The sequence below is a fragment of the Scatophagus argus genome, chromosome 1 (genome assembly GCF_020382885.2).
Source record: "Scatophagus argus isolate fScaArg1 chromosome 1, fScaArg1.pri, whole genome shotgun sequence".
NCBI lineage: Eukaryota > Metazoa > Chordata > Actinopteri > Scatophagidae > Scatophagus > Scatophagus argus.
This window is the reverse complement of record NC_058493.1, coordinates 27,033,531-27,053,098: the sequence shown is the minus strand read 5'-3', so window position 1 is coordinate 27,053,098 and position 19,568 is coordinate 27,033,531. Positions and strand designations below refer to the sequence as shown.

Genomic DNA, 19,568 nt, shown 5'->3' with positions numbered 1-19,568 from the left:
GCTCGAGTGTCAGGAGGTCAAGTGATGAATCTGGACTGAGACTTCACATCGCCACACCCAGGGGCTGCCAGAGAAAACCGGTCCGCTTTAAAGTCCACAGCTAGCTTCTTCTGCGCTTTAGCATTCTGTTGAACTTTCATTCAAAGTGGAGACGTGCTGTCAGTGTTCCCAAGGGTCCTTGATAGTTTGTGACCTTGAGGGGAGAGAAAAAGTTAAGACTTTCCTGAAAACAGACAATAGATAGAAATTAAATTCAGATAAAAATAGATTTTTTTTCAGTCACGTCGTAGTTGCGCCACCTGTTTTAAGAAAGTGACCATTGGTGAGAAAGTTTGAAGAAGTTTAAATGTTACCCGTGAGCTTCTGTAATGGTAATTAACCTTGATCCGTGTCTCAAGCTGTGTCCGTTATGTCATGTATAACTGCTCTTTATGTCTGTGTGTGCAGTATCGAATTGTTCACAATAATTCCGCTATAATTTTGATCCATAGCGTGATAATGGGAATGTTCTGACTTGTTGATGTAATGACAACAAACATGGCTGAGAGCGAAGGTAACACGACCACCAGCTCCACAGCGGACGAGTTAGATCCAAAAGTGTCATGTGGAAGTCGTTTGGTTGCAAAGGACCAGAGGTACAGCAGTTCAGGGTGATATGTACGAGGCAACACATCAAACTTGCTTGACAACATCATGCAGAAGCCGCCGGTTTAGTTTGAGGAGGGAAACAACTCCAGAGCAGAGCAGCTCCTGTGAATTCTGAACTGAAAATATTTTTCAGTGTTTTGTCATATCATCAAGACTGTCAGTATCCCAGAAATACCCTGAATTATCCATGATCTAACTTGAGGGCCGTATTGCCCACCCCTATTGTAGAGTGAAAAATAATTGAGTAATCATTAGCTACAGTAAGAAATGGAAGCATTTCTACGTTTCATCCTGTTATTTTATCCTTGCGGGGCTCTGTGGGTAATCTTGGGAGCCGATTTAACGATTAGAAAATGAACACACTGTCTGAAGCAGTACGAAAGTGTGGTGTTACTCTGTGTGACAGTATAGTATATAGAGAGTTATGCAATGCAAATCGGTAATCGGTATGCAATGCAAATGTGTTTCACCTTTTCATACTCAAATTAATTTGTCTCACAATGGAACCAAATGCTGCTGAACTCAAATCAAGCAGGCAAAGAAAAGCCTTTTAAACCAAAGCAGCAGCACAATGTTAACACATTTAACATTTATGGCAAAACCTCCAGCTGCTGCCCTTTGTAGTTTCTCCTCACGCCATTAATTTTGTTCTCAGTTGTGTCTTTGGCCCCAAATGTTGGTAGTTTTGTCTAAAACTCTGACCTCAGTGGTCCCACCTCGTCTTTGATCATGACACAGCAAACAGTCAGCGGTCAGTTGCAGAGCTGGATCAAAGTAACGCTGAGCTTCAGGATTCACTGGCCATCCTCAGAGGGTGGGGGAAGTGTTTGTTCAGTTTCCCTCCGTCTCTCAAACAGAAAACGCCCTCCTGTTGTTAGATTTGAGCGATTGCTTGATGGAAACGATCACGGTCTTTGGGTTTTGGATGGCCGATTAAACTAAAGCACTTTAGATTAAATGATTCATGTATTAATTATGAAATAACTGTCAGATCACTCGAAAATGAAATTAGTTCTTAGCTGCATCCCTAATATGAACATAAGTATAATAACGAAATCTGAAGTTTTGTTAAGGCAGAAAATTCACTCACTGAAAGCAGCTTTTGATTATATAAGAATGTCTTGTTTTCATTATTTTCTGCCTTCTGGAGGTGACGTCTGGGATGTTTCTGTAGTGCTGACCCATCCGTGTCAGTATACCTTCCAGTCTGTGCTTCTAGAAAGTGGACTGTGTGTGGCGTTGTTGTGCAGTCAGGATGTGCCCTTCGTAAGACAGATTAAGGAAACAGTGCCTGGCTTTTATCACCCTACTTAATAGGCTCCATGATATCACCAGGCCTCTAATCAGCAGGTTTATATGTGAGACTGGCCTGCAACTGAGGCAGAAAGTCAAGTGTGAAGGAACACCTCACTGCCTCCTTTTTAAAATGCACACTCAGGTCTGTGCAGCCAGCCGAGCTCTCGCTGTGCTGATTCACGTTTCATAATTAGAGAAGGGTTCAAAATGTTCAACTCCAAGTTCTCTTTCCTCGTCAGTGGTTTTGTCAAAGTGTCTTTCAGCCAGGACGCTGGACTTTCAGCTGGTCATATCAAGTCAGTCTGATCAAAGAATGTCAGCAAACTGCCTTACCTGTAAATGTCTGCCAGGTACCTAATTACTCCTCACATTTTTACCCTCTCTTTTCATTTGCCCTTGTACTGGCCTCTCGTCGGTAAGATTTATGAGTCAGATTTTTTATTTTACTGCCATAGCAAGGACACAGGAACCGTCTGTACCTGATACCACAACGCAAATCAATCTCCCTTCCCTTTCTCTCTCTCTCTCTCCTCCCTCCCTCCCTTGTTACCCATGCAGGCAGTTGGCGGGGATGGGAGATGATGGAGGACAAAGGCCCTCGTGTAGCCGACTACTTTGTGGTGGCCGGTTTGACGGACCCGTCCAAGCCACTGGACCAGGAGATCCACTTTGATGATGCCTGCCACAAGACAGCCAAGCCAAAGGCGCCCATCACTGATGTGGCGGTGGTGATTCGCTCCATGGGAGAGGAGGTGCCACCAGGGTTCAGTTGCATAGAGGAGACACCCACTGGCCATTCGGCTGATCTTAACAATGGTGGCCTCATGGCGCCGCAGATCTTCCTGTGCTACCGACGGGGTCGCGACAAGCCGCCGCTCACTGACCTGGGGTGAGTTCCACAGGAGTCTTTATATTCGTTGATGTTAAAGTGTTTTTTGATCTCAAACTTTAGCAAGTTTAAGAGACTACAGGCGTGTCAGCAGCTGTGAGGCTGCATTTGGGCGACATTGGTGCTAATATTAATATTAATAATTAATTAATGTTTTCTCAAGGTTTCTGGAGGACCTCAGGACACATATTTGGCTGCTAATAGGGTATATTATGTTCTTCAAAAACAATAAAAAAATAATCTTGCATCATTTTAGACCAGTATATACAATATATGCTTACAGTAAGTTGGAAAAGCAAGATGCAGCAGATAGTGAGCAACACCCAGAAAGCTTAATGATAAAACTCATTAAGTCCACAGGAGACTAACTACAGCCATCAGATCTGAGAAGAATCATTTAGTTAGTTTTGAAGCTCTTCATGTTGATTTAACATTCATGCATTTAGGTGGTGCCCAGAATGGCTTGGGTGCAGCACTTAAGCCCTGTAAAGCTAGAGAAAACCCTGCTGATGCTTAACAGGTAAAATATTTTACCGTGTTCACCATTTCGTGTTAGCAGTCGCTAATTAAGCACAGATTCCAGCTGAGGCTTGTGGGAATGTCATTACTTTGGTGTGCATCTGGTAAATTGTAAGCCACTGTTCAAATAAAAAATAAAAGAAAAAAGAAAGAAGGAAAAAGAAAGAAAACACAACGGCTCACTAAAGTTTTAACAACTTTTCCAGAGTGAGATATAAACTAGGCACCAAAGAGAGGAGATGTTGGACTGACTGTCTGATGTTACCATCCCTTGAGCTTCACTGTTTGGATCAGTAAAAACAGAAACTTTTCCTGCAGTGTAATGCAAATCTGTGCAGTTTGTTTTCTGTTCCTGCATCTTCACAGCCTGTAAAACCACTTCTGGACTGGCTGCTCTGTGAAAGAGCTGGCTTTGGCATTGTGTTGCAACCCCAAAATGACTGAATAATAGATTTGTTCTAATAATTGCAAATGTGGACGGTAATTTCCACAATCACAGGGTCAGTCAGGATATTGTGCTGACAGTGATGATGGCACGTCCATTAAGTTGTTGTGTAAAGCTGGAACACAGTTTGGTATATTGATGCAGAGCTGCAACAAAGTCTGATGGAAACACATGTTTTAGACAGACTTCTGCAGCACCGTCTTCTGCTCATATCTGTAGAAGATGTTATCAGAGAGGAGGCTGATGGAAACATACACTGATTCACACTTCATTTTGCTGACATTTCATAAACGTATGATGTGTCCAGTTTCAGCAGATATTCTAGACGACTGAAGTGAATCACTGCAATGAGCTGCACAGTCTCCCTGAGCACACAGCCATGTTATTTATGTATTGCAACATCTTGCTGTACTTTCTTCTTTGTCTCAGTCCTAGAAATGATGAACTGCTGCCGCCAGCAAACGTTGTGGTTACTTGTTATAAGTCAGCTCGGCTCTCTGTGGCGATTGAGGAGACCAGCTCATAGTCCGGTCCGTGTGATGTCTTCTCTGCAAAGCTTAAGTGTTCTGACTTTACAAAGTGCTCTGTTCTGTCTGAAAATTCCTCCAGTGCAGCAGTTTTCCACCGCAAGCCGCTTTTTGTCTGCCTCGCAGCCGTTCCCCACGGCAACTTTGCTGCGAAAAGCCAGTGAGTGTGAAGCGCTGTTACAGATGTCCTCCTCAGCAACATCTTTTGAGCTGGTGGAATTCAGTACTGTTTGTTCGGTGCTCTCACACCTCGGGCTGACAGAGGCAGGCGGTGACAGTGTTAAGGAGGCTCACACTGGTCTTTGATGCTGCAGAGTGCAGTGCTTATCAGGCTCCGCTCAGACAGTATCAGCACCTTTTGTGTGCCGATAACACTGAGGGGCTGCACTGCTCAGACATTGGTTGAATTAATGGGAACCTGATGTGTGTGTGTGTGTGTGTGTAGCCGTTATTTAAAACTATTTTTACTTTTTGCCCCAAAGTATAACTCACGCTTGAGTATTATGATATTTTCTTTTGTGGTACTGCATGGACGCTCAAAAACACCCAATTTTTAGTTTTAGTTTACATGCAAAGACTTGTGGTTTATCTTGTGATTTTTGTTTTGACGGATAAGATGGCAACGTTCTAATCTATTTTCATTTTGTTTGACTCTTGTGCTCCTGTCTCTCAAATGAGATGGGAAAAGTAAGATAACTTGCGTAAACACAAAGAACACATACCCATGAAATTGTGAGTCACAATATATTGAGTCGTAACCCCTGTGCCGTGATGCATATCATCGCATTCCTTCCAATAAACAGCTCCTGCCCCATGTGATACATCCTGTCTGATCACTTCAGTCAGTAGCTAACAGCCCTGACAGTAAAGGAAAGAAAGTTACCTGCACTGACGGTCGTGACTGCATCAACAAAAAATCCGTCAGGTAAAACACGGAGAAAGACGTCTGCACTGAGTCCCACCCTGCTGCAAGCAGAGCAGAGTCACCGCAGCAAGGACTGCCGAAAAACAGATGGAATAAAATATCCCACAGCTGACCACTTTAAATTCTGCTCTCTTTTCAGGTAGTGCCACAGAATGCATGTAGAGTTCCACTTGAAACAGTAATGGAGGATAAGTGCATAATGGAAAGCACAAAGAGGGATGTTTAAAATTACTACTACTGTTACGTACCTCTGAGTACTCCTCCTCTAAGTGGTTTGTGTGAGTGTCCTCCTGTGCCTGATTGTAATGCTGTCCTGGATTAATATATTTTGACCTGCACTGTACTGTGTAAGCCTTCTATATGACGACTGTCAGATACAACACAGCCCTGAATTTATGTGACTTTACGGTCAAAAGTAAAGACAGTTTTACTCGCGAAAAAGAGATTTTAATCGCAAGAGACATCATCATGGTCAAACAAAGGCTAAAAAGTTTTTATCTTTATATAAAAAAGAACAACTCTTCAGCACAACAATCTCTTATTATCATTGTGAGAATGAAATATATTTGCACCACAATACCAAATGCACACTGAGGTCAAAGCGTGGTCCAGTTTAAAGCACAGTCGATGGACTCATTAGAGTGAGTAATGAGTGAATTGGAGTAAACTACTTGAGCTGCTTGTCAGTTTGATTGCAGCTTGATCTTCTCACTGTTTATGCAATCTCTTACCTGACATGGAATATGGTGTTTACATACCACGTAGCCTCTTCACTGTCAGCCTGGTACCATGAGGGATCATTATCATGAGTTACAGAGAAAATAAATTGCTATCACTCTGATTGCTTACTGTCAGAGAAACAGAAGATTCTGGCTGGAAAATAACATCACTAAACCGCCATGTTTTTTCTCAGGGTTGAAATACACTGTAGACTGTAACCAGATTTGAAATAACCTCTTACTTTCATTAAATTGAAATTACATTTCATTAAAGACGGTTACTCTTTGGCACAAGCTCCTCATCCACTGTGCTGCTATAACTCACTTTGTAGTCTTCACAATACGTCACCCAAAGGAAAGCGACGTAAAGCCATTTGTCCAATCAGCATGAACATCTGCTTGGCTGCGTTGCTCTTCTGGTTTGTTCACACAAATGTGGATGTGTGTAGACTCCTCTGAATGAGGCCAGAGTTATTAAGTTTAAAGTAATCTTGAGCTTGAAGTTAAAGAGACATCTGTACACTCCGACTGCCTCTTTACAAACTCATCTCTCTCTGTCTCTGGTGTGCAAAGCAGACATGAAGCCTAATCAGCTCCATTCTTTCTGCCTTTGAAAACTGGGATTAATGCCCAATCTTAGATTTAAATGGGGATCTCCACCCCTAAGTGTCCCAGTGAGATCATGAGTGCGTATTGTGTTGATTAATTCTACACAGTAATCACACTAATAACTACACGCCGATGTGGAGTTTTGTTTGGCTGACTGCCGTGCTCTGCCTCCACCCCACAGCGTGCTGTATGAGTGGAAGGAGCGTCTGAAGCAGGGCTGCCACCTCATCCAGACCACACCCTCCGGTCGTCCGGCCAACATCAGCGGCAATTCCTCCCAGCGCATCTACATCACCTACCGCCGGGCGCCCGAGAGCCAGCTGCACACCGCCCTGGCCGTCACCGACATCTGCATCATCATCCCGAGCAAGGGGGAGACGCCGCCGCACACCTTCTGCAAGGTGGAGAAGAATCTCAACAGCAGCATGGTGAGAGAGACACCGCAGTGCCAAAAACTCTCTTCTCTTCACAATGTGCTTTTTAACATTTTATTTAGTGAGGTGTTTCTTGGTCACAAGTTTTGCTTCAGGTCCTCAGAGTCTTAAAGTGAGCACTTCTTTCTAGAGCCACCATTTTGCAAAAATATTCAGCATCGTACTGGGGAGAAATTTACTGAAGGAGAAATGAAGACACCAATTTCTCCATCCCTCCATCCTTTCATCCGTCCATTTTCTTCTGTTTATCTGAAATCGGGTAAAACTGGGTCGAAATTGGGAGGACTTTTGACTTCAGCAGACTTTGGTGCTCATCTTGTCAGAGCTAAAAGCTCAAAATGTCAAGATATTTTCTTAGCAAAAATGTCTCACTTTCCTCAAGTCTCACTCCTCACATTTTAAAGGAAGGGCCTAAGTTGGTGATATGAGCTTCAGAAATGCAGCAGTACAAGATGACAGTGAGCTTCACAGCAGTGACTCTGAGTATCCCTGATGCTCACCGGCAGTTTTAGCTGCCATACCGTCGTCAGTTTAAGGTCTGAAGTTTAATTTGAAATGATTAAAGTTGTGCCCTTGGCAGAGAAGCCAAGGAGAGCTAAGCAGAGCTTCTCTGTGTCTTTTGTGCTAAAACATTGTGAAAATGAGAAATATCACCTTTTTATTCTTGTTTCCAGTTAACTGTGAGTTAGTAGTAGTTTGTAGTGAGATGTCAGCCCTGATGTGAGTCACTTAGACTTGGTAGTGAAACCAATTATGTAAAATTGTGTAAAAACCCTCCAACTTTGCCTCAAGAAGTTTATGAAACAGAGTCTGTTGAGCTTTATGGACTCTACTCCTGTCGCTGGTTGTCTCCTCAGTCAGTATTTGTGCTGTGGAAAAATCTTTCTATCCACTGCCCTGTCATTTTCTCATTACGTCTCTTTACTTCCCTCTCTGTCTCTCCTCCACATGCACACACACACACACACAAATGACCATACTTTAAAACTCCTCTCTGAGTGGCAGCCCATGTCTTAAAATTTCTTCAAGCAGATACATGTCTACCATTTTAGAGTTAGTGTGTGACTCTACAGCCACCTGTGGTGCAGGAAGGAGGAATTGAGGCCCCTACAATTGATGTGGGATTTTGCTACACTAATTCTTCAATGTGACTAATGCTGGAGCTGTGAAGATAATTTTCGACAGAACCATCTTCCCCTCACAGCGACCAGCAGTTTGTGTTAACAGGAGTATCTCTGCTTCTCTGTGGAGAAGTGTAGGCTGGGATGTGTACGACTGAACGGTTGGAGGGATAATGACTCTTTGTACTGGACTTGACAGTTAGTAATTGCACTGACTTGGCTTGATGGGGACATTTTAACTGAGGCCAAATGATGAATGATAATAGACTGCACTTATATACTGCCGTCCTGCCTTGGCGAACAAAGGGCTTGACCGTTTACCTCTCAATCGGCCATTCACACACACTCACACACAGATGGCGGCAGAGCAGCCATGCAAGGCAGTGACCTGGATATCAGGAACAATGAGGTTCAGACAATGTATGTTGGCACTGTGGGCTGTTAGTAGGCCAGAATGCTCAGAATAAGGTCTGTGGATTATCTTCAGTAACCCAGCCATGACTGATGAGTCACTGATGAGTTTTTCACCCATTTTTATTTGGTCCTTCAGTCACCACAAGTGAAGTGCCATCTAGTTGTTCTATAAAAACTCTGCAACTCACATCTAAACTATCCAGATGGATTAATAGCACCCGGGTTAAGAGGAAATACATATTTGTTGGTTTTAAGCTGAACTGTCCCTTTAACACCAAGCTGAAAATGAGTGTTTTACTGACTACTTCTGGTTTAAAATCCTGTTGCTGCGCTGAGCACACCCAGTGTTACTGCAGCAAGATGAGAACTTCAATCTTTGAAGGTCAAAATGGACTAAAACGTGCAAAAACACTTGAATGGTCCTTTAAAGACATTGAGCTCACTTGTTTATAACTTCATAATTGCTGTGTTTTGTGTTTTGCTGAAAGGGAGCTACTGATTGTTTTTCCCCCCAAAGGTGGACAACTTGCTAACTTTTCCCATGCTGATCTTGTTTTCAGTGGGGCTCCTCTGTCTATCTGTGTTATAAGAAGTCTGTGGCCAAAACCAACACAATAGCCTACAAAGCAGGTGAGCCTTCCTAATCCCATGAGTACTGTTGCATGCAGACTCAAGTACTGATGTCTACTGATGTGAAATCAAATAACCATGTTGTGAGTAAACACTTTCTCTCAGCTCTTCCCATAATCACTGGCATCCTGTATGAGAAAAACAAAATTCTCAGAGAATGAGGTTGATTTTGGATATATTTATTTATTTATATATTTGGAAAGTTGCTTGTTGCCGCATGAATAATAAATTGGACAAGTTGTCCTAAAAAGTGAAATTAATTTTGAAGAGGAACAAATTTATTGCTTTGACCTCATTGCGTGTTTCTGTTTGCTCCAGCTGTTGGACACGTCTCTAGAGACGAGGGGTTTGCTGCGTGAGGACGTTCTGCTGCAGTTGTGCCTGCAGGTTCAGGCTTGTTAAAGCACGTTGATGCCTCAGAATTAGCTACAAGATGAAACCTCTGAACGCCAATATTGTTCTGATAGAAAGTTATGAATGAATGCACGGGTTTAAATGCCTGCTACTCATTTTAATGGTAATGTGATTATAAAAAATAAAGTGCTTATTTGGCGATAAATGCATCAGACTTTTCGGTGCACTCACAGAGGACTGACTGATAAGACTGTTGGCTCAGAGGTGCTGTGTTTGGCTCGGCCTCGGACCGCCTGGCTGATGGTTTGTTGTTCAGGTCTTGAATATGCAGCAGACTGTGAATGGTGCGATCCTATCTGTTTCTCGCTCACGCTTTGGATGAGTCAGCTCACAGAAATGAGGTTTATTTTCAAGATTTGGGCCCAGGAAAAAATGCAGCACGCATCAGGCGTGTTTAGCAACATCTGACTTTGATGCAGAACTTTGATGAGAGAGTTTGTTTTGTTGGTGGATGAATGGTTTTCATTTCTGAATGAAGTATGTGCACATTCAGCTTACAGTGCAGTTTGCGCAATACAGTGGCCTGATTTTTTTAGAGACTGTCACAGGCCTCCTGAAATAATGCTGCAGTGATTCTTAAAGGTGCATCAATTAATATATTTTATACTTACAAGTACCTGTTTAAGATCATTGTAAAATGTATTGTAAAAGATGAAATGACTGCAGCACAAGGACTGGCTCCCACATCATATTCCACGAGAATTATCACCAGCTCTGCAGCTCGGTGGAGCATATTAGCTTTTTTCAGCTCATTGTTTTGCTTTAACGGCACATTTACTGTCCAGCATGCTCTCATCAGCAGCATCCGGCGGCTGATCTCAGCTGATAAACTGTACGCTACCTGCCGAATACCGCGTGGCAGAAGTGAGCAGCTGGTTGGAGATGAAGCAGCTGGAGAACCAGATATTTTATGCATTCAGAAGGTCGATACAAACTCCTACTTTTTAAAATAATACATTTGTTTTCGCCTACATATCAGAGCGAAGCTTGCCAGTGTGTCTCCAGAGTCCATTGGTGAAGTGTAAAGACCAGTTCTTAACACGGTGGTCTGCATATTGAGTTAGTTAAGTGTTTAGTGACACAGCATCTAAAGAAAAGTATATTCTAATGCACAGAGCAGTTTAGCATGTTGCGTTTACTATTTTCCAATATTAAAGGAATGAAGCTTAGATGGAACTCGTTGGAGATGTCGTGAAGGTTTGTTTCTGGTGTTTGTGCTGGAACAGACAAAGTGAGGCGTAGCACCAAGTTAGGAAGGTGCACAAAGCGACATCAGTGTTTCGTTGTCTCTTGTTTGACACGGGCCTGATTACCAAGCACTGATTGCTTATTACACAGCCAGGCGTTTGCAGTGACACGCTGGCCCAATAAAGTCGTACGTTATTGCTGTGATTACACTAAATTGAACTTGTTTCATTTTAAGCTCAGTGGAAAGGCGGTTCTGCATCTGTATCAGCTTTTAATTGGTGATCACAGGAGTGTTGGTTGCACCTCGCGGCTCGTTTAATTGAGTTCTCAGTTTGTTTAATTTTAAAAATCTTTTTTTTCCTGTTAGGTTTATTCAGCAGATACCCAGAGGAGGACTACGAGTCTTTCCCTCTGCCAGAGTCTGTCCCTCTCTTCTGCCTCCCCATGGGGGCCACCATCGAGTGCTGGCCAGCCAACACCAAATACTCCCTCCCTGTTTTTTCCACTTTTGTCCTCACTGGAGCCTCTGGAGAGAAGGTAAGTGGATGCAGGTTCACTCTTCTACTCTACTTTCTTTCCTTTTAAAAATCTCCTCCTGAGGACTAGCAGACATCTCAGCAGCAGATATGAGACGGTGCCAATGACTGTTAGACCTCATCAACAGACTGTAACTGCCATCCAGACTCAGACTAACTATAATGGGGCATGAGGAAGCCACAACGCCCCACGTGCCACAAGGGAAAGTGGGTCAGGCATGCATGTTGCCTTTGTCAGGTGAAAACATTGTAGCTCCACATCCAGGGTTTCATTTATCAGGACAGATGCAACACGTGCAACTTAATAATGTAATGAAGGTGTGTTAAATAATTTATTGCAATTGTTGAAAAGGTTGTCTTTTTTCCTGATCTTGAAAGGTTAATGTCGAGCAAAGAGGCTTTTATCAGACAACAATTTATCATTTCCCCCTGTCACATGTAGTTACGCTCAAGCAAACAGTGTGGAGTTTACATGAGCACTAATGTTTCTCTTAGCATTTTCTGCTTTCATTTGCACCGTTTTCAGTCCTGCATGTTTCAGAAAGGATTAGCAAATTATCGCACTCTGTCTTCACGTTTTTTCTGGGGAATCGAGGATGTATAAAAGAATCAAACGTCCAAATTGCACCCATATGTTTGGTGTTTGTGGGTCAGGAGGAAGAGGAGGTAAAGGAAGGTCGCTGGTTCAGTCCCCGGCCTCTGCAGTCTCAGTGTCAAAGTGTCCTCAGGCAAGACACCAAATTACTCTCCCCCACCACATACAGACACATTCTTGATTTCCAAATCTAAACACAAGCCCCTTCCCACTGTGCTGTTTGGAACGTGGTCCAGCTGAGACGAGGCCTGTGTTGACACATATTAGTGAATTATGTGGTGAAACACAATCGCGATCAGAAACCAATAACACCCAAAGCCTACTGATGTTTAGACAGCAGCGACTCTGCTGAACAAGGCCAGGCAGGGTTCAGCCGTGATGTCTGGTGCCAAACCCTCTGTGGTGTGTGCTGCTGAGTCAAGTCTGTGTGTGTACAGGTGTGTGTGTGTGTGTGTGTGTGTTTGGAAGGCCTGCTGCTGCACATGCAGAGAGAGATTTGGTGAGGATGGTGTGATGGTGCTGACTTGTGTTTTACTGGCCAAGGTCAGAGGGAGACTCAGCAGGACTCAGTCACACTCACATCTCTGTGTTTCTATACTTATGAAGACTCTCTGTTGACTACAGTGGTTTCTAACCTTTGCATGCACAATCTTGAACATTTTTTCAAAATTTTACATAAGTTGTGTTGAAACATTCAGTGTAATAAGCCCACCTGCTCCTGGCCGCAAACATAAACATAAAAAACCTGTTTTATGTGAAGATCAACAACGCGTCTCCGCGTCCTCCCACTGTTCAAAAGTAAGGCCAAGATATCCCGGATACGAGTGCTGGCTTCTTGTTCTGGTGATGTCATTTGGAGCCAGAGGTCGTGCAGCTTCCTGCCCACACATCAGGAGCAGGTCTCAGCTGTCAATCATTTAGCATTAAAATAGCTAACTAAAACCAAACTTATATGAAAAGTGAACCCTTGAACATACATCAGCGTGAGAAGAACTAAAAAATGACAGAAACCAGAACTAAACCAAACCAAAACTAATCAGGATGAGTACATGCCAGTTAAATGTCTGTACCTTGAAAGCACAAAAAAAACAAAGCAACACTACAAATGTTTTAAAGAAACAGAATGGAAGTACAACGATGTTCAGCAAAAAACGCTTGTTTCATAACAAACACACAGACAACACAAGTGTCCTCAGTTCAGTCGTCAGCAAACAAACACATTCGCCACCTCAGTCCCTTTTGTGAGGGGGGAGTTGAAAGACTGACCCACACAGGCAGCCCGCCGATAAGCCAGTTAGCTTTGATCTGTACGTGAATTGGGAAAGTCTCATATTTCCAGGAAGCGGAGGGGATTTATTTGTGCTAGTGCTGCGGCTGGTCCAGATAACGGCTGTTTGTTTGGCCACAGATGGCACTCGTGGTATTGATGTTCAATAGAGGTTAAACAGCAGTGCATTAAACTTTATTTCCATGCCCATTGATGTTTTCATTTAGCTAAGAGTGCAGGGAGGATCCAGAGGACGGTTTGGTGTTTTTTTTATACGGTCTGCTCCTTTTCATTATTAGCAAGTTCAAGAGGTAGACTTTTTTCTCTTGGAAACTTTTGTTTTTAAATTAAATGTGGGTGTGTGTGTGTGTGTGTGTGTGTGTGAAAGAGAGAGAGAGATGTGTTTTGTGAGTTTGTGAGTTTTGACCCTAAAAGTGGGAACATTTTGGATAGGCTGCCAGTCATGAGATTTCTCTCCTTTTTATAGCGTCAAATAACTTAATTAAAACCTGCTTTAAAACCATGCTTTTAGTTTTTAGTTTTGGCCCATGTCCCGTTTGCTAACATGGACGGGCGTATGAGCTGTACTGCAGCCGGCCACCAGGGGGCGATGTAGATATCGTGGAGCACTCATGTTGTCCATTTCTAAATGCATTCAGTGATAGCAGCCCAAAGGCTAAGCATTATGCACTGATGTACCAGATGCTGTCTGTGCTGTGACAGACGTGTTACATGCTGTCTCCTGTTTCAGGTGTACGGTGCTGCCATTCAGTTCTATGAGACCTACCCACAGGAGTGTCTGACTGATCAGCAGCGCTCCCAGCTGGGACTCCTGAACCCGGGTCCTCACAAACCCTCTTCCAACGCTACGGTGACGGCCACCAGCAGCGCCACGCCCCCTCGCTCAGTCTACACCAACAAGTGCATCTGTCTGCTCTCCCACTGGCCCTTCTTTGACGCTTTCCGCAAGTTCCTCACTTTCCTTTATCGCTACTCCATCTCCGGCCCTCACGCTCTGCCCATCGAGAAGTGAGTCGATTTGCTCATGCGTTTTGGACTAGCTTCTTGCTCTCTCCTTTTAATTTTTGTGTTGTTTTATCATCTTCCAAAAAGATGTTTGTATTGTTCTGCTAGTTGATTTGAAGGCAGCAGGTAATTGTGGGTGTGATTATTTCCACATTGGAGCATGAAAAATAACCCACATGCGCCTCACGACAGGATTAAAGTCACTGACAAGCGCAGGTGATATTAAAATCACCTCATGTAGAGAAATAAATCCAGTTCAAATTGGGCTAAGACAGCTGATGGTGTCACACATACTGAATCTACGGAGAAACGTGATGTGCAGTGCATGAGTGGGACTGAGCAAAACTTTCTTCTTCACGGGAAACTTCTTCTACACCAAATAACCAAATAGATCCAGAGATGAAAATACCTTAGCGTACAGTTGTTTCAGGTAGGATTTGAACCTGACTTTGCCTTTGGCAGGTGATGCGTGACTGAAGATTCATGCTTTTCATGTTTTCCTGCGGCTCATAACCCTCACCCATCTGAGAGGGATGCAATGATGGATTATTCAGCCTCCATCTGTTGTTATTTTTGGCCTTCCATGCCTCTAATTCTTCCTCCTCCTCCTCTTCCTCCTCTTCTTCTTCTTCCCAGGCACATCTCTCATTTCATGCACAAAGTTCCCTTCCCTTCCTCTCAGAGGCCTCGCATCCTGGTGCAGGTAAGCTGAAGTGTGGGTCACCAGAGTCAAACAATCCCTGTGATGTTTAATGCATATAGAGCTTGTTTATAAATGGCTGATTGTTATTTTGCAGACCATAGTGCTGTTTTCTGAAGGTGTTTGGGATTTGGAGTGCAGTAGTTTAAGTCCTGCATTATGGATGAATATTTAAATGATTCAGTGCAGGCCTTTTTTTTGCTCGGTTGGTTTTATCTCACTTTCCAGCCTTTCTGCAGCTTTCCCCTCATGACAGCTTGATGTTGAGCCAGCCAGTGTCTTCTCCTTTACCGCTCAGGTGAGAGCAGCTGCATGCAAGCTTCTCAGGTGATATCTGACACCCCCAGTTTTCAGCTAAAATGTAAAGTAAATATTGTTTTGTTACTAATATTATTTTGTGTAGTTCAAATACCAGATTTCTCTCAACCCTGGGGAGTTTCCAGAGGCTTGTGAGGCTGGTATATCGAATGTGTTTTATATTATTATATTTATATTTTCAATGAGACAATGTAACTTTATCTCAAATTCTCTCTATCATTGTTTCTAGAAGAAAGAAAGAATTTCCCCTCGGGGATAAATAAAGGAATTTTGATTCCAATAACACCAAGTTTGACTTTGAGATTTGATTTTGATACACTTGAAAACAGCATACAGAGAAGAGATTCACATTTCAGATTCATAATTAGGGGGCGGCTGTGGTTCAGGAGCTTATGTGGGTTGTTCTCTAATCTCTGGGTTGGCGGCTCAATTGCCGGCTTCTCCAGCCTACATTTCAGAGTGTCCTCGCACACAACACATTGAACCCCCAGTTGCGTGTCATGGACAGGCCAGCACTTTGCATGGCTGCCCCATCACCATCGGCGTGTAAATGAGTGAGTGAGAGTCCAGCCATAAAGGGCTTTGTCTCTTAATGTAGAAGAGTCCTATATAAATGCACTGTGTGACATTCGTTGTCAGTAGGCACTGGAACACCAGCATCAAAACAAACAAACAAACAAACCAAAACAAACAGCAGCGTCAGCCACACCCCCTCCCAACCAGGAACAGCCGTCCCTCTCCTCAAAGTCACCAGACTCTACTCACAAAAACAGTAATTTTACCTGGCAGGTCACTGTAAAACACACTTCATTCAAATTCAGCAGAAACCAAGTTAAACTCACCAAAGCTGTCTTGGTTAGTGGGGTAATAGTGCACGTTTTCATTGATTTGTGTTTTTGCTAGTGGTGGTCGGTTTTCCACGCTGCTTCAGAACCTCGGACCAGAGAACGCCGTCACCTTGCTGGTGTTTGCTGTCACCGAACACAAGATCCTGGTCCACTCGTTGAGACCAGCTGTGCTGACCAGCGTCACTGAAGCTCTGGTGTCTGTAAGTTACTCCGTCACCGGCAGTTTAGGATGTCTTCTTCATCCAGTTTGAATTCTGTCACCAGGAGATTTTCTTCATGGCAAGCTCAGCTGTACCGCTAACCATCGTGATTACTCCTACAATATCTTCCTTTATTATCTCACTTCATTTTTCCCATCTTCGTCCTCTTCCTCAGATGATCTTCCCGTTCCACTGGCCGTGCCCGTATATTCCTCTGTGCCCCCTGGCATTGGCCGACGTGTTGAGCGCCCCCTGTCCATTCATTGTGGGAGTGGACTCCCGCTACTTTGATCTGTACGACCCCCCACCAGACGTGAGCTGCGTTGACCTGGACACAAACACCATCTTCCAGTGAGCACAGTACCCCAAAAACCTTCCCACTGCTGTTGAGCTCTTTGGCCATGCTGAGGAATAAAGTCACTTTTGTAGGATACACTCGAATGCTGTGTGGCATCGCAGTGTGTAGGGTTAACTACAGGGCAGAGAGCCACACTTGTGCTGCACAACACCTCCAGTTAAGAGCTCAACATTGTTTGCTTTACTGCATCTCTTTTTTTCAAGACCACATAGCTGCCAGGTCATGAGTTCTAAGTTTAGAGGCCAGGCTGTTTTTTTCTGAAGCCAGGGTGGAAATGCTTATTTTTGTAGTGTCAGGCTCATATTAATGTGAGAGGAATGCATTTTTCAGGTAAGGTCAGTAATGGTTCAGATCATTTTGGGCCTCATTACCAGCCAGACAGTGTTAGGGTGGTCTGGACTCCCCTTGTCTGACTGCTGTCCATGTTTGTTGTGGCCTCTCAGCCTCCCCAGAGCCGAATCTGTGCTTCTGCTTTTGCAGCAATGAAGATAAGCGAGCCCTCACATGGAAGATCCTGCCAAAGAAAGCCTGTAAAAACCTCATGAATGTGCTGAGCAGCCTCTACCAGCAGCTGGTTGACGGTGAGTACTGAACTGATAAACGATCTGTTGGAACATTGTGAAAAAAAAAGGCGAGTTGTTTGATTTTGTTGCATTAATTTCAGTCCTGCATGTATGAAAAATTGTGCTCTCAGCAAACTTTTTCATCCAGTGGTTCTTTTCATTTTTTGTTCAGTTGAATAGAAAGCGTCGGAGCCGACACTTTTGTTTGAATGAATTCAAACTAACATGAAATTCTTTTTGATTGATTTAGGATTTTGCATTTTCTTAGCCCTTTTCTGACCTTCTGGTGATCAAAACTAAGAGAAATCCTGTGACTAGCATTCAGTCTTGACTGTTCTGCTCTTCATTCAGCTAACTGAGAGCCAGCAGTAATCCCATCAAAGTATAATTTCCTAATTACTCATGTGCCCTGCCGCGGTGCTCATTGTATTATTGTCAACTTCCTCTGCTATTCGTGGCGCACGCTCGCTGAGAGACCATGAAACCTGCTACTTATTGAGCTGTGCAAACTGAATAAATGAATTTTCTGATTCAGTGAAGTTGAAAATCTACCCAGTTTCTGTGAGAAGTGCTGAATATTAATGTGCCTGCCAAAGGTTTTAGTCGAGACATTTTAGCCTCAGGGAAACTCTGATATCAACTTGAGTTTATTTTTCTTATTATGTAAGCCTAATCCTCATTTGCAAATGTGAGTACTCACTTAAATACTTAAATAAAGCAGTGCTTGTCCTTTGATCACATCGACTTCATCAAAATGCAAATGATGCAACATTTTCAGCGGCAGCAGTCTGAGTTTGAAGTGATGATTCAACATTTTTGTTGACACGATTGTACATAATTTTTGTACTGTATGTAGTGACGGATGCTGATTTATTTTTCCTTTGTCTGCAGGGCAGTACCGGCCCGACGGGCTGCTGGAGCTGAGCATGAGTGATACGTCAGAGCTGAGCTGTGGGAAGAGCCTCCACACGCTGGAGCTGGAGATCCAGGAAACCTTCCTGCGCTTTATGGCAGCCATTTTGAAAGGCTACCGCTCATTCTTACGACCTATCACCCAGGCACCCTCTGAGAAAGCCACAGATGCCAGCTCGCTTTTTGACCTGCAAGGTATCTATAACCAAAAACGTAGAGACCTCAGAGCCAACTCAAAGTCAGAGAGGAAACAGGGCGATTGGATGAACCCAGCTGTCCTTTCCCCCAGCAGCCTCCTCAAACTTCTCACGTTAAAACAAACACGTCCACCGCTGACAGTGTCAAGAGCCCGTTGTTTTTCCTCTCTGGAAGAAATTTATCCGATTCTCACCAAAGTGTTTGCTGACCACAGATGATTTTAAGCTTTTCTGTTTTGATACCAGTAATCTAAAAGAACAGTTATGTTGTGTGTGAGACCAGCTAGTCCACCACTAACTCCTAAGACAGATGGGGCTGATTGAGTGTTTGGTAGAATTATTGGTTCACTGTGCTTTCTAGTGAGTCAACACTGGGAAGCACCTAATTACTGCAGTTCTCAGATGGCGAGCGAGTCACCCACCATGATTTAAAGGCTCACGGAAACTTTTGTATACAGTCATTTAAACAGAATATAATCAGAATGAGCTTTGGTATGTTTTGACAGGTGTTCTTTTGAGTGTCCGCCTCAAGGATAAAAAATGTAAAATAAAACGTACAGTGAAAAAGATAATTAGAATGGGGGCATGCTGACACATTTTCATACCTTTATCTGGCCATTTTTTACTTTGATGGACTTCTTTTTCTGATTGTTAGAGGAGTAACGAGCTCAAAGTTTGCTGGTCAGTCAAGTTTAGAGGCATAACGCAGTATCAAAGACAGCATGATTGCCAGCCCTGCCTGAGCTTGTTGCTTCCTGTCTTTTCTCCTCACATCCCATGTGCAGTCAGTTTCCTTATATCACGTCTCAGTCAAGGTCCTCGAGACTAAGAGCCAGACTGGCATTTATCTAAATCATCTAATGAGGGTGTGAGACTGTTATGTTCAGATCAGAATGTCAGTCATCCAAAAAAGTCAAGTGTGCTCCACTTTTTCATCATTATTCGGTCCTCTGTGCAGACCGTGAAGCCGGCTTGAGTCACACTTGTACAGTTACAATGCATGATTAGCACTAATGAGCCAATGAATACATAAACTAATACTGTGGCATATGCAGCACTGTCCTCTACACAGCTGGCCAGCCTCAAAAACAGATGGTGTTGTATAATACATGAACTTTCATAAGAGTCCATCCCAGCCTCTGGGTAAATACACGCAGAAACTGTGTGGGTAGGGAGGCTGGGGTTTGAGAAGATGCTGGGCTTGGAGGTTCAGGGCTGTTTGCAGACTGAAGGTTAGGCAAGTCAGCTGCTAAAATGCTCCTGAAGCTTG

The 19,568-nt window shown here is 43.5% G+C and overlaps 1 protein-coding gene across 10 annotated transcripts in view; it reads left to right on the top strand.

Moving 5' to 3' along the window:
• Positions 1-19,568, top strand: part of LOC124062535 (C-myc promoter-binding protein-like) — a 59,709-nt gene that overhangs the window by 11,934 nt on the left and 28,207 nt on the right. For 7 of the 10 annotated variants that reach the window (XM_046395426.1, XM_046395417.1, XM_046395367.1 and 4 more), the window contains exons 2-12: positions 2,503-2,833; positions 6,759-7,005; positions 9,107-9,176; positions 11,146-11,315; positions 13,928-14,205; positions 14,839-14,905; positions 15,142-15,200; positions 16,124-16,268; positions 16,444-16,619; positions 17,107-17,207; positions 18,081-18,296. In XM_046395426.1, coding sequence (XP_046251382.1) covers positions 2,523-2,833; positions 6,759-7,005; positions 9,107-9,176; positions 11,146-11,315; positions 13,928-14,205; positions 14,839-14,905; positions 15,142-15,200; positions 16,124-16,268; positions 16,444-16,619; positions 17,107-17,207; positions 18,081-18,296 — 1,840 coding nt within the window. In that variant the 5' untranslated portion in view covers positions 2,503-2,522. Of the gene's footprint in view, positions 1-2,502; positions 2,834-6,758; positions 7,006-9,106; positions 9,177-11,145; positions 11,316-13,927; positions 14,206-14,244; positions 14,633-14,838; positions 14,906-15,141; positions 15,201-16,123; positions 16,269-16,443; positions 16,620-17,106; positions 17,208-18,080; positions 18,297-19,568 lie in introns of those variants that run through there. The other 3 variants (XM_046395434.1, XM_046395443.1, XM_046395451.1) reach the window with 3 other exon arrangements.